We start from the raw sequence: 12,172 nt of genomic DNA, 5'->3' as shown, positions 1-12,172 counted from the left end.
AGGCAAGAGGAAGGAGGCAATGGAGAGGAGGTTCAAAGGGAGGAGATAGTGGGAAAGGCCCTTCAGCACACAGGAGGAGAAGAGAACTAGGGACTGGGACCACAGGGAGAGAAAAAGGGAAGAACCATTGTAGGAGAAATGAATGTGGGATCAACCTTCCTCAAGATGTTGCCAGTCTTCTCAGTGAAATCAAATGATGTCTTCCCAAAGAAGACCAAAGGCAGGTGGAAGGGGCTGGGGAGGTGAGGACCAGCATTGGAGGGGTTTGGGATTTGAAGGGAGAAGTTTTCCGCATAGAATAAAAGGAATTAGCCCATAAATCAGGAGGTCAGAGAAGAGTAGGCAAGTTCTATAACCACACAGGGCACTGATTGGATAACATGGAACTCCAGGATGCAGACTGGAGATAAAGACGCAGGCAACAGGCCGTTAGAGCCGATCTAAATGGCCTCACTTAATAGCTGACATTTCCAAGGCTTCTCATCTAACATCATTTGCTCCTCAGTCCAGTAGCAGCTCTGTGACATATGGGGATGAGGTCCAGGCTGAGACTGTCTTTGGAGAATAAAAGAAGGTGTCTAGAAGGCTGGGGAAATTAAGAGAGAAAGGGGGTGGTTGAGAATAAAACAGAAGGGCCCAAGTGATTAGCATTTTGGAGGGAGATACATAAGTAAAGATTTTTAGGAAAAATCAGCTTTAAAGAAATTGCTCAAAAGAGTTTAAGTAATTTTCCTCTAAGTCACCCAGCTTTTCCAGACTCAAACCCAGCGAGGTTTCTGCTTCTACGGGCCTCTGCTTGTAGCCTTGCAGCTGTGTTTGAAGTTAACACAGGGAAGTACTCAGTCAGGAAAAAGGGATCTGTTTTGAGCCTCCAAATGCAAAGGAGGCTGTGGGTCATGTGTGCTGTCTGATGGCAGTTAGCATCCCAGTGGCCATGGGGTTAAGACAAACAAGAGGTGTTCAGAGGGTGGATGGCAGGGGACCACTGTTACACAACAGCAAGACAGAAGGCTGGTGTGTTGCCAGTGTTAATAATATCTTTTATTATATTGGGGTGACTCACTTGCTTCCTAGGAATCGAGTGAAATGAACATGGAAATTGTCAGGCCTGTGGTTTCTTAAAGATGTACCAATACTTTGCCTAATTCCTCTCAGTTGAGGGAACCAGATGCTGTTTTGCCCAGGAGAAACTCTTGGGGTTTTTTCTTCCTCCCTCTGGATGTGGAGATAACTCAAACAGAGGAGCTGTTTTTTATCAAAGACAAAATTCACTTGGAAATCCCCCCATGGTTGTATGGGAAAATAAAGGCTCCCAAGATATTCATCAGGGAAGAAAATAAGACCCCATATTTTAGCCTTGTGTTGCCGAATGACTCTCAGAAGGCTATAAGATGAGGCAAAACAAATTGAATTTCAGCTATCTTGCCGTTTAATCAGAGGCTTATCTATTTTTGCTTCTAAGACGAGTGATCAGTGTTTCAGTTTCAACTAAAATTCTGCTAAAATCTGCTGGCTGTGGCTCACCAATGGAAAAGGTTAGGAAGGCTCACAAATTAATAAAATTCTGTTGACATCTTCCTCAATACTATAACCTTGGCTTCCTGTCACTTAGGAATTAGCCTCATTTGCAGTTAGGCTCAAATAACATTTTCAGCTTTGTTAAAATGTTGTTTTTTTGAACTATTTTTAGTCTTGTTTCAAGAAGGTAACAAATTTTTCCCTCTCTCCTTTTCACAGCTTGCTGGAAAGGTGAGTATTCTTACCATGCTCTTCCCTGCTGAGATTATTACTGCTGCATTCCAACAAGACCAATCTGAAAGACGCCCTCAACCTCGTGGGAAACAGGACTTCTTCCTTCTATGCAGACAGTTCTTTCTTTTGATTATGACTATAATTGTCAGTGTCATGATTGACCTGTTTATGAAATGGTGACTGAATCCCAGCCCGTAGCCTGGGACCCATCACAGTTTACATACAAGTCAGTTTCTCCCCAGAGCCGGCCCTGTGCTGCTGGGGGATTCAGTAAACATGGCTCTCTGACTAATCCACATTCTGTTGCTGCTGACGCCCTTGACACTGGCTTCTTGGGTGTGAGATGTGCCCTTTCCTCCCTCTGGCCCACACTCATACCTGTCATCTCACTGAGTGCCCACTACTTGTAAACCTTTCCTGTCCATGGCTGTGGATGGTCTTCCCAGGGCCTAACCTGTAGTCGGGGCTGCACGTCACCTTAGAGCCCTTGCATGGCAAGGCCATTGGAGCCAGTGGCTATGTCAATTTCAAAACCTCCTGGTCTCCTGGAGGCCTGCTGATGTAGACCCTCAGGGTCTTTAAGCTTGGTGCAAGTTTGGAGCCATTCACCTTTATTCTGCAAAAATACACCTTGCACACAGTAAGTGCTCAATACAACTTCATGGATTTGGATTAAACATATCTTTCATTTTTCTTATTCTATTGTTCATTATCAGCTTTCATATTTTAAAATTACTGAAATTTCTTCATGGTAAAATTCTTCGATTCAAAACACTTCTCTAAATCAATACTTCCCTATTTTTATTACTAAGAACAGTGGTTGGGATATGGGATATTTTGAGTGTAATATGCTTTGGGAGTTAGCCAGATTGGGGATAGTAGAACAGCCTGAGCAGATGGAAGTGCTTATTAAAAGAAAAATCATTTTTCTCTTCCTGTGTTCAGACTTTAACAAGGACATTGAAAAGTGAGGTTTGATACATAGGGTAGATTTTCTATGAAATTCTAAAGTTCAGTCATCATAAGGCATGAGTATTGAGCTAGGAATGGCAGATAGTCCCATTTTTATAAGAGCTTATTGCAAACCTTTCTTGGTTCATGTTGCTTCCTTCCTCTTGCCACCCTGGCCTTCATTGAAAGCCAGCTTTCCTGAAGCCCCTGAGACAGCCCCTTTTTGGAAACAGCCTCTTTATCCTCTGAATCCTCATTAAGAATAATCTTTACTCTATACCTTATGGTATAATGACCCTTGCCAATACAAGTTCCTCGAAGGCAGTGCTGCACTTGATTCATCTTTGCATGTATTTCATAGTGATTGTTATACAGCATTTCACATGGTAGGTACTCAAATATTTGTTGCATAAGTAGATGGAAATCTTACAACTATCTTTATAATTAATAGATCATTTTGGAAGATTTTGGGGGAGAACAGATTTTCAAGATCCCCAACAAGCTATAATTTATTTTTATTCATTTTTAAATTTTACACACAGTAAAATTCATTTCTCTGTGTATGTGTTCAGTTTTACCAAATGCATAGATTCATATAACCACTACCCCGGTCAGGACACAGAAGAGTTCCATCAGCTCAAGAACTCCCACCAATTTCATTTTACACAGCTGACTGATTGATAGTGGGCTGTGAAGTCTGAGCATTACGTAGCCAAATATTCATGCTTTGCATTTATGTTAACAACTTCAAGTTTGCAGACCAGATTTCTTTCCTTTCTTTGCGTGTGGGTACCTTTAGTTCTAGAGCTGGATGAAGCACTTGCTTTGCCTCTGTATGAACCCACTTCATTGGAGTAAAGAGTTGGGGAAAGGATTTTGATCCAGTGAAATAACTTAATACTTCTGCTTTTCTTTTTTCTAGAAAAATGTCCGGCATATCCGACAGAGCTAGTATTTGCTCTGGACAATTCCTATGATGTCACAGAAGAGAGCTTTAATAAAACACGGGACATCATCACTTCCATTGTCAATGACCTTAACATCAGGGAAAATAACTGTCCTGTGGGAGCAAGAGTTGCCATGGTTTCCTATAACTCAGGCACCAGCTATCTCATCCGTTGGTCTGACTACAATAGGAAGAAGCAACTCCTCCAGCAGCTTTCGCAAATAAAATATCAAGAGACCACAGAGCCCCGAGATGTTGGTAATGCAATGAGGTTTGTGACCCGCAGCGTGTTCAAGCGGACGTATGCAGGAGCCAACGTGAGGAGAGTTGCTGTGTTTTTTAGCAATGGTCAAACAGCCAGTAGGTCATCCATCATCACGGCCACCATGGAGTTTAGTGCCTTGGATATCAGTCCAACAGTCTTTGCTTTTGATGACAGAGTTTTCCTTGAAGCTTTTGGGGTAAGAATTTCTCTTGGCAACTTCTTTATTTTTAAGATAGTGGTATTGTGATACGGCAGGATGGGAGTGGTAGAGAGTCAAGGAATATATGTGGCCTCTTGAAAACTCCTTTACAGTTTTCACAGCTATATTGTTGTCAGTGTCTGTGAAATCCAATCCTGAATAATAACAACAGTCAATGATAACAGCAACCACATTTGCTCAGCTCCTGCTGTTTGCCAGGCACTGTCCCTAGAGCTTTCCATACGTATTCATACATTTTCACAACCTTCGGAGGTCAATGCAGCTGTCATCTCCATGTTAAAAATGAGGAAACTGGGGCCGGGTACGGTGGCTCACGCCTGTAATCCCAGAACTTTGGGAGGCCAAGGCGGGCGAATCATGAGGTCAGGAGATGGAGACCATCCTGGCCAACATGGTGAAACCTTATCTCTACTAAAAATACAAAAATTAGCTGGGCGTGGTGGCGCATGCCTGTAATCCCAGCTACTCAGGAGGCTGACGCAGGAGACTCACTTGAACCAGGGAGCTGGAGGTTGTGGTGAGCCGAGATGGCGCCACTACACTCCAGCCTGGCAACAGAGAGAGACTCTGTCAAAAAAAAAAAAAAAAAAGGAAACTGAGGCCCAGAGGATTACTAGTGACTTAACTATATACCACTACTAAGTGGCTAAATTGGGATTTGAACTTAGGTCTATGTGATATTAAGGGCCATGAACGTGGTGCCCTACCAGCCCTCTGCCACTCTGGTTTCTCAGATTTGTTATCTGCTTGCTGTAGCTCACAGAACAGCTGGCCTTAACCAGTGATGGAAGAAGTTCACGGGATCTTTGAACCCCTATGGTCATGCAAAACATTTTATGTATATGAACATTTTTCCCAAAAGAGGTCCTGTCACTTTTGGATCCACAGATTCTCAAGGGATCAATGCTCCCCTTCCCTTCCTCCTAAGAAACTTAAAAACCTCTTCATCTGTTCTACAACTTTTCAATATATTCAGATTATCCATAAAATACATTCTTCTGGAACTTGTTAAAGCCATCATGTCCTTCAAGAGATTATAAAGGTCTATTTTTATAAAAAATGTACAATTTCTACCATATAAAGAAAAAGAATCTCTCTATAACATGGAGGGAATCAATCTGTTCCTAACACATCCAAGCATTTTTTGGAAATAGGAGCCACAGAGAGTTACAACAGATCCTGACAAAAAGGATTGCAGGAAGTCAAAGTCCTGTGGTTTTCAGTTTTTCTTTTTGAAATTTTTCTGCCTCCTTAATTTTTCTCTCTGGGAAAAATAAGTGACATTTCAGCTTTGAGAGTTGCATAAAATTCCAGAATACAAGAAATCTTAATAAGACATCAAATTTAATCCTTATCTTCAGATAGGACTGTGCCAAAGCCCTCAGAATCCCCAGTGAGAAACAGCCTCCAGTCACTCTTGTTAACAAATCATTTTAAATTTGCATCATATCTACAGAGAAGGTGACCCAGGAAGCTATCTGGTTCTCATCACTCTGCTCTTACCAGATAATAACCCCACACAGTCATTCTGACCGCATATCACGCCTTGAGCAGTACTCCCTTTAGTCATTCTTTATTCTTCCCTGCCTTGTGCTCTTCTCCACTCAGGACATCCTCCTCTCTGTCCCCCTCTCTCGATTCCCTCCTTCCAATCCTCTTCATCAAGTCTTCACTGCTTCAACTGTGAAGGCATAGAGCTGCTACCCTTGGTGTCTGAGAGTGTCTGTTTCCCCACATACTTACCCACACTGGATTTTACCTATTGAGCTTTTTAAGTGTTTGCCAATTGGGTAGGTAAATAAGAGTATCTCATTGTTTTGATTATATTCCTGTGTGAGGTTAAACATTTTTTCATATGTTTATTGCCTATTTTAATTTTTTTGTGAAACTCACCTCACATCCTTTGTATCCGTTGTTTTTGGCATTATTATTTCTTTTGGCAAGTCTGCTCTAAAATAGTTTGCCTTACTTTTTTTTTTTTTATTTCTTCTGAAAAAAACCAAACAAACAAAAAACAGGATACATGTGCAAAACATGCAGGTTTGTTACATAGGTATACATGTGCCATGGTGGTTTGCTCCACATATTGACCCATCTTCTAGGTTTCCTCCCCTCAACCCCCACCCCTCAACAGGCCCTGGTGTGTGTTGTTCCCCTCTCAGTGTCCATGTGATCTCAAAGTTCAACTGCCAATTATGAGTGAGAACATGTGGTGTTTGGTTTTCTGTTCCTGTGTTAGTTTGCTGGGGATGATGGCTTCCAGCTTCATCCATGTCCCTGCAGAGGACATGATCTCATTCCTTTTTATGGCTGCGTAGTATTCCATGTGTATATGTATCACATTTTCTTTATCCAGTCTATCATTGATGGGCATTTGGGTTGGTTCCACGTCTTTGCTATTGTAAATAGTGCTGCAATAAACATATGTGTGTATGACTCTTTCTAGTTAAATGATTTATATTCCTTTGGATATACACCCAGTAATGGGGTTGCTGGGTCAAATAGTATTTCTGATTCTATATCCTTGAGGAATTGCCATGCTGTCTTTCACAATGGTTGAATTCATTTACATTCCTACCAACAGTATAAAAGCATTCCTATTTCTCCACAGCCTTGCCAGCATCTGTTGTTCCCTGACTTTTTAATAACTGCCATTCTGACTGGCATGAGATGGTATCTCATTGTGGTTTTGATTTGCATTTCTCTAATGATTAGTGATGTTGAGCTTCTTTTCATATGTTTCTTAGCCACATAAATGTCTTCTTTTGAGAAGTGTCTCTTCATATCCTTTGCTCATTTTTTGATGGGGTTGTTTGTTTTTTTCTTGTAAATATGTTTAAGTTCCTTGTAGATTCTGGATATTAGACCTTTGTCAGATGGGTAGATTGCAAAAATTTTCTCCCATTCTGTAGGTTGCCTGTTCACTCTGATGATAGTTTCTTTTGCTGTGCAGATGCTATTTAGTTTAATTAGATTCCATTTGTCAATTTTGGCTTTCATTGCAATTGCTTTTGGTGTTTTAGTCTTGAAGTATTTGCCCATGCCTATGTCCTGAATGGTATTGCCTAGGTTTTCTTCTAGGGTTTTTATGGTTTTGGGTTTTACGTTTAAGTCTTTAATCCATCTTGAGTTAATTTTTGTATATGGTGTGATGAAGGGGTCCAGTTTCAGTTTTCTGCATATGGCTAGCCAGTTTTCCCAGCACCATTTACTGAATAGGAGATCCTTTCCCCATTGTTTGTTTTTGTCAGGTTTGTCGAAGATCAGATTGTTCTAGATGTGTGGTGTCACTTCTGACATCTCTGTTCTGCTCCATTGATCTATATGTCTGTTTTGGTACCAGTACCATGCTGTTTCAGTTACTGTATCCTTGTAGTATAGTTTGAAGTCAGGTATCATGATGCCTCCAGCTTCGTTCTTTTTGCTTAGGATTGTCTTGGCTATATTGGGTTTTCTTTGATTCCATATGAAATTCAAAATAGTTTTTTCTAATTCTGTGAAGAATGTCAGTGGTAGTTTAATGGGAATAGCATTGAATCTATAAATAACTTTGGGCAGTATGACCATTTTCATAATATTGATTCTTGCTATCCATGAGGATGGAATGTTTTCCATTTGTTTGTGTCCTCTCTTAATTCTTTCAGCAGTGGTTTGTAGTTCTCCTTGAAGACATCCTTCACATCCCTTGTTAGCTGTATTCCTAGGTATTGTATTCTCTTTGTGGTGATTGTGAATGGGAGTTCACTCATGATTTGGCTCTCTGCTTGCCTATTGTTGGTGTAAAGGGATGCTTGTGATTTTTGCACATCGATTTTGTATCCTGAGATTTTGCTGAAGTTGCTTATCAGTTCGAGAAGTTTATGGGCTGAGATGATGGGGTTTTCTAAATATACAATGATGTTGTCTGCAAACAGAGACAACTTGACTTCCTCTCTTCCTATTTGAATATCCTTTATTTCTTTCTCTTGCCTGATTGCCCTGGCCAGAACTTCCTATAATATATTGAATAGGAGTGGTGAGAGAGTTAGCCTTATCTTTTTATCCTGGATCCAGTCTCAAGTGGAATTTAAACTTGCAAAGCTGTACTGATGTTCTAGAAATTTCTAAATTTTTTAAAAAGTATTAGCAGGTTAAATCTCTATAAGTCTGATTTTTCTCTATAGAGTATATCTTTTGAAAAATTACCCATCGTCTTTCCTCTTGTGAAGTTAGATAAAATGGACAGTTATTAGTTACATTCCCCTATTTTGTTATTTTTATTAGTTTTATATATTATCATTTATTATATTATTTAGTATTAGTATTATTTATTAGTTTTATTGCTGGAAGAGACCCTCTGTCTACTATAGATTGATTTTTTCCCCTCTCTGCCACATTATTCCAATCAGGAGAGAGAAATAAAACAACTTTCTGACCTAGATTTTCAGTTACTGCTTCATTTCTTGGCTCCCATATAGCTATCTCCTAGGGAAAAAACATTGTCTATATTTGCTGTCTCCAGTGCCTCTCCTAGCATTCTTTCTTGAGATAATCCCAGTCACATTTGGATTCCTACTGCTCTCCTGATATTGCTCATGTCAAGGTCAACTGTGATCGTCATGTTTCTGCACCCAGTGGTTGATTCTGTTGATTCTGTCTGCAGCTCACAGGACTTACTTGCAGTATACAATATTGTTGATCCTGCCCTTCTCTGGGAAATATTTTCTTCTTTTGGCTGACTTTTAGTATACCTCATCTTCCTGGTTTTTCTCTTACCTCATTAATTGTCCCTTCTCAGTCTAGTTTTCTGATTCGGCTTCATCACCTTGGCCTCAGAATGTCGGTATTGCCCAAAGCCCATTCCTTAGCCCTCTTCTCTATCCTTATGCAATCTCTTGACACTGTCATCCAGAGTCAGGGTTTTAAATATCCTCAATTATATGTCTATCTCTTATCCAGACTGCATCCTTGAACTCTAGATTCATACACAGAGCAGCCTATTCAATACTGCCACTTGCATGTTAATGGATATTTCAAATTTAACCACATCTAAAATGAAGCTTCTAATTTTTTCCCAAAACTTGTACAACGTACAGCCCTCTCAATCACAGCTAATAAAAATCCCATTCTTCTACTTGCAGTTGTCTACGATTCCTCATCTCTTCTTATATCCAACATTCTTAACTTTAACGTGTGTGTATGTATGTGTGTTTGTGTGTGTCTGTGTATACAAAAGTGTATATATGTACATATATACACTAAAGTGTACATATGTGCAATAAAGTATATTAGTACTTATTAGTAAATATAGCATTCATTTAAGTACTAGTATTAAGTATTGATATAAGTACTAATCTTGGTATTATTTGTAAAAAATATATATCCAGAATTTGACCACTTCATAGTGTCTCTATCTTTGACACCTTGATCCAAACCACCATTATCTTCTGCCTAGACTGTGCAATCACCTTTCCTTAGTGGCCTTGCATTCATTCTTGCCCTGCTACAGTCTGTCTGAACACAGCAGCTAGAGTAATCTTATTAAACCCCCAGGTTATTCTTCTACCTGAAACTCTCCAATTTATCATTTCTCTCAGAGTTAAAGCTAAGGTCTTTACGATGGCTTGCAAGGCTCTAAATGATCTACCACCCAATCCCTCTTAGTAACTCTCTGATCTCACCTTCTCCTTGTCTTGTTCTCTCTCACTCCATCCCAGGCACACTGTCTTCCCTGCTGATCCTCACACAAGCTAGGCATTCCTCCTGCTTCCCCAGAGCTTTCACCTGGCTATTTCCTATGCCAGAAATTCTTTTCTCCATCTTCCCTCTCCTTTGAATTTTTGCTTAAATGTCATGTTATCAGTGGGCTCTACTTAAATGTTATCCCAGATTTTCTCATCCCTATTATCCTGCTTTGTTTTTTTTCTATAAAAAGTATTACCTCCCAACATACTAAATAATTTACTTTTTTATTATGTTGATGATAGAGCTTTCCCACTAGAATGTAAGATAGAGGGTTTTTTTGTTTTGTTTTGTTTTTGTGAGACAAAGTCTCGCTCTGTCACCCAGGTTGGAGTGCAGTGGCACGATCTTGGCTCACTGTAACCTCGGCCTCCTGGTTCCTTAGCCTCCTGAGTAGCTGGTATTACAGGCTCATGCCTCCACGCCCAGCTAATTTTTGTATGTTTAGTAGAGACGGGATTCCACTGTGTTGGTCAGGCTGGTCTTGAACTCCTGACCTCGTGATCCACATGCCTTGGCCTCCCAAAGTGCTGGGATTACAGGCGTGAGTCACCGCGCCAGGCCAAGATAGAGGTTTTATCTGTTTCATTTATTTTCGTATCCCCAGAACCTAGAACTACACCTATAACATTGTAGGCATTCAATAAATATTTGTTGAATGAATGAGTGAATGAATGAATGAATGAATGAAGAGCATGGGGTTTACTCCTATGAATAAACTTCCTTGGTTTACCAGGTCAACATCTAGTCTTTACATGTGGGACCAACAAGGTCAAATACAAAAGAACATCCAAAGCATCCAATTTAATAAAAATAGAGAGTAGGAATGTAGTAAATAGTTTCTAAACATATGGCTGGAATGATTATAAATATTTTTCTTTTTTTTTTTTTTCATTAAATTATATGTTTGGTTTGTGCCTCTCTTGTATCTTTATTTTACTTTACAATAAAAATGGAACAGCAATAAAAGTTTACAGTAACATGAATCATGTAAATATTATTTTGTGTAGAACATGCAGTTGGAAGGAAATGTAGTCATATACCACAGAACTGAACTACACAAAGTAAAATGTTCCAAGCATCAGGGTCAAATGAATTACCTTTTCTTTTCACTCTCAGTGGCTCAAAGTCATACTGCACTTTGGCTTCGTTCTGAATTTGGTTGTGGTTTCCTTATCTTTGTATGTTTCTCCCCAAATAGGGTTTCTATTTGTCTTTTTTTTTATTTTTACTGTGTACAAAAGAAGCACATAACTTCATATTATCACCAAGAGCATCCAGCTGCTTAATTTATTAATGTGATTTCACTTCTTGAAGACTTATTCTCTGAGTTCTCTGATTTATTGTTTTAATTTAGATTGCTTACTTCCTAAGTGCTGTACAACTGTTATCCCAGGCTTTAAAAAAAAATTTCTTTTCTTTTCTTTTTTTTTACATTGAGCTACTTGATTGGGTCCCCTGTGTATTAGAGTCCATGCTTTTCTTTTTTCTTGGATTCCACATTTTCTTTGACTTGCTGGATATTCATTACATTAGGTGTATCTAATCTGTCCCTCCCTCCCCCACCCCACAAATCCCTGGATGTGATGTTCCCTCCTGTGTCCATGACCTATGAGTGAGAACATGCGGTGTTTGGTTTTTTGTCCTTGAGATAGTTTACTGAGAATGATGTTTTCCAGTTTCATCCATGTCCCTACAAAGGACACGAACTCATCATTTTTTATGGCTGCATAGTATTCCATGGTGTATATGTGCCACATTTTCTTAATCCAGTCTATCGTTGTTGGACATTTGGGTTGGTTCCAACTCTTTGCTATTGTGAATAGTGCTGCAATAAACATACGTGTGCATGTGTCTTTATAGCAGCATGATTTATAGTCCTTTGGGTATATACCCAGTAATGGGATGGCTGGGTCAAATGGTATTTCTAGTTCGAGATCCCTGAGGAATCGCCACACTGACTTCCACAATGGTTGAACTAGTTTACAGTCCCACCAACAGTGTAAAAGTGTTCCTATTTCTCCACATCCTCTCCAGCACCTATTGTTTCCTGATTTTTTAATGATGGCCATTCTAACTGGTGTGCGATGGTGTCTCACTGTGGTTTTGATTTGCATTTCTCTGATGGCCAGTGATGATGAGCATTTCTTCATGTGTTTTTTGGCTGCATAAATGTCTTCTTTTGAAAAGTGTCTGTTCATGTCCTCTGCCCACTTTTTGATGGGGTTGTTTGTTTTTTTCTTGTAAATTTGTTTGAGTTCATTGTAGATTCTGGATATTAGCCCTTTGTCAGATGAGTAGGTTGCAAAAATTTTCT

At 39.6% G+C, this 12,172-nt stretch overlaps 1 protein-coding gene across 2 annotated transcripts in view; it reads left to right on the top strand.

Annotated features, from left to right (window-relative positions):
- Positions 1 to 12,172, top strand: part of COL6A5 (collagen type VI alpha 5 chain) — a 149,733-nt gene that overhangs the window by 98,023 nt on the left and 39,538 nt on the right. For both annotated transcript variants that reach the window (XM_032143610.2, XM_032143609.2), the window contains exons 32-33: positions 1,738 to 1,749; positions 3,626 to 4,110. In XM_032143610.2, coding sequence (XP_031999501.1) covers positions 1,738 to 1,749; positions 3,626 to 4,110 — 497 coding nt within the window. The remainder of the gene's footprint in view (positions 1 to 1,737; positions 1,750 to 3,625; positions 4,111 to 12,172) is intronic.

Source organism: Hylobates moloch, unplaced genomic scaffold (assembly GCF_009828535.3).
Source record: "Hylobates moloch isolate HMO894 unplaced genomic scaffold, HMol_V3 SCAFFOLD_22, whole genome shotgun sequence".
Taxonomy (NCBI): domain Eukaryota; kingdom Metazoa; phylum Chordata; class Mammalia; order Primates; family Hylobatidae; genus Hylobates; species Hylobates moloch.
Note: the sequence above shows the minus strand (reverse complement) of the source record. Positions and strands in the feature narration are given on the sequence as shown.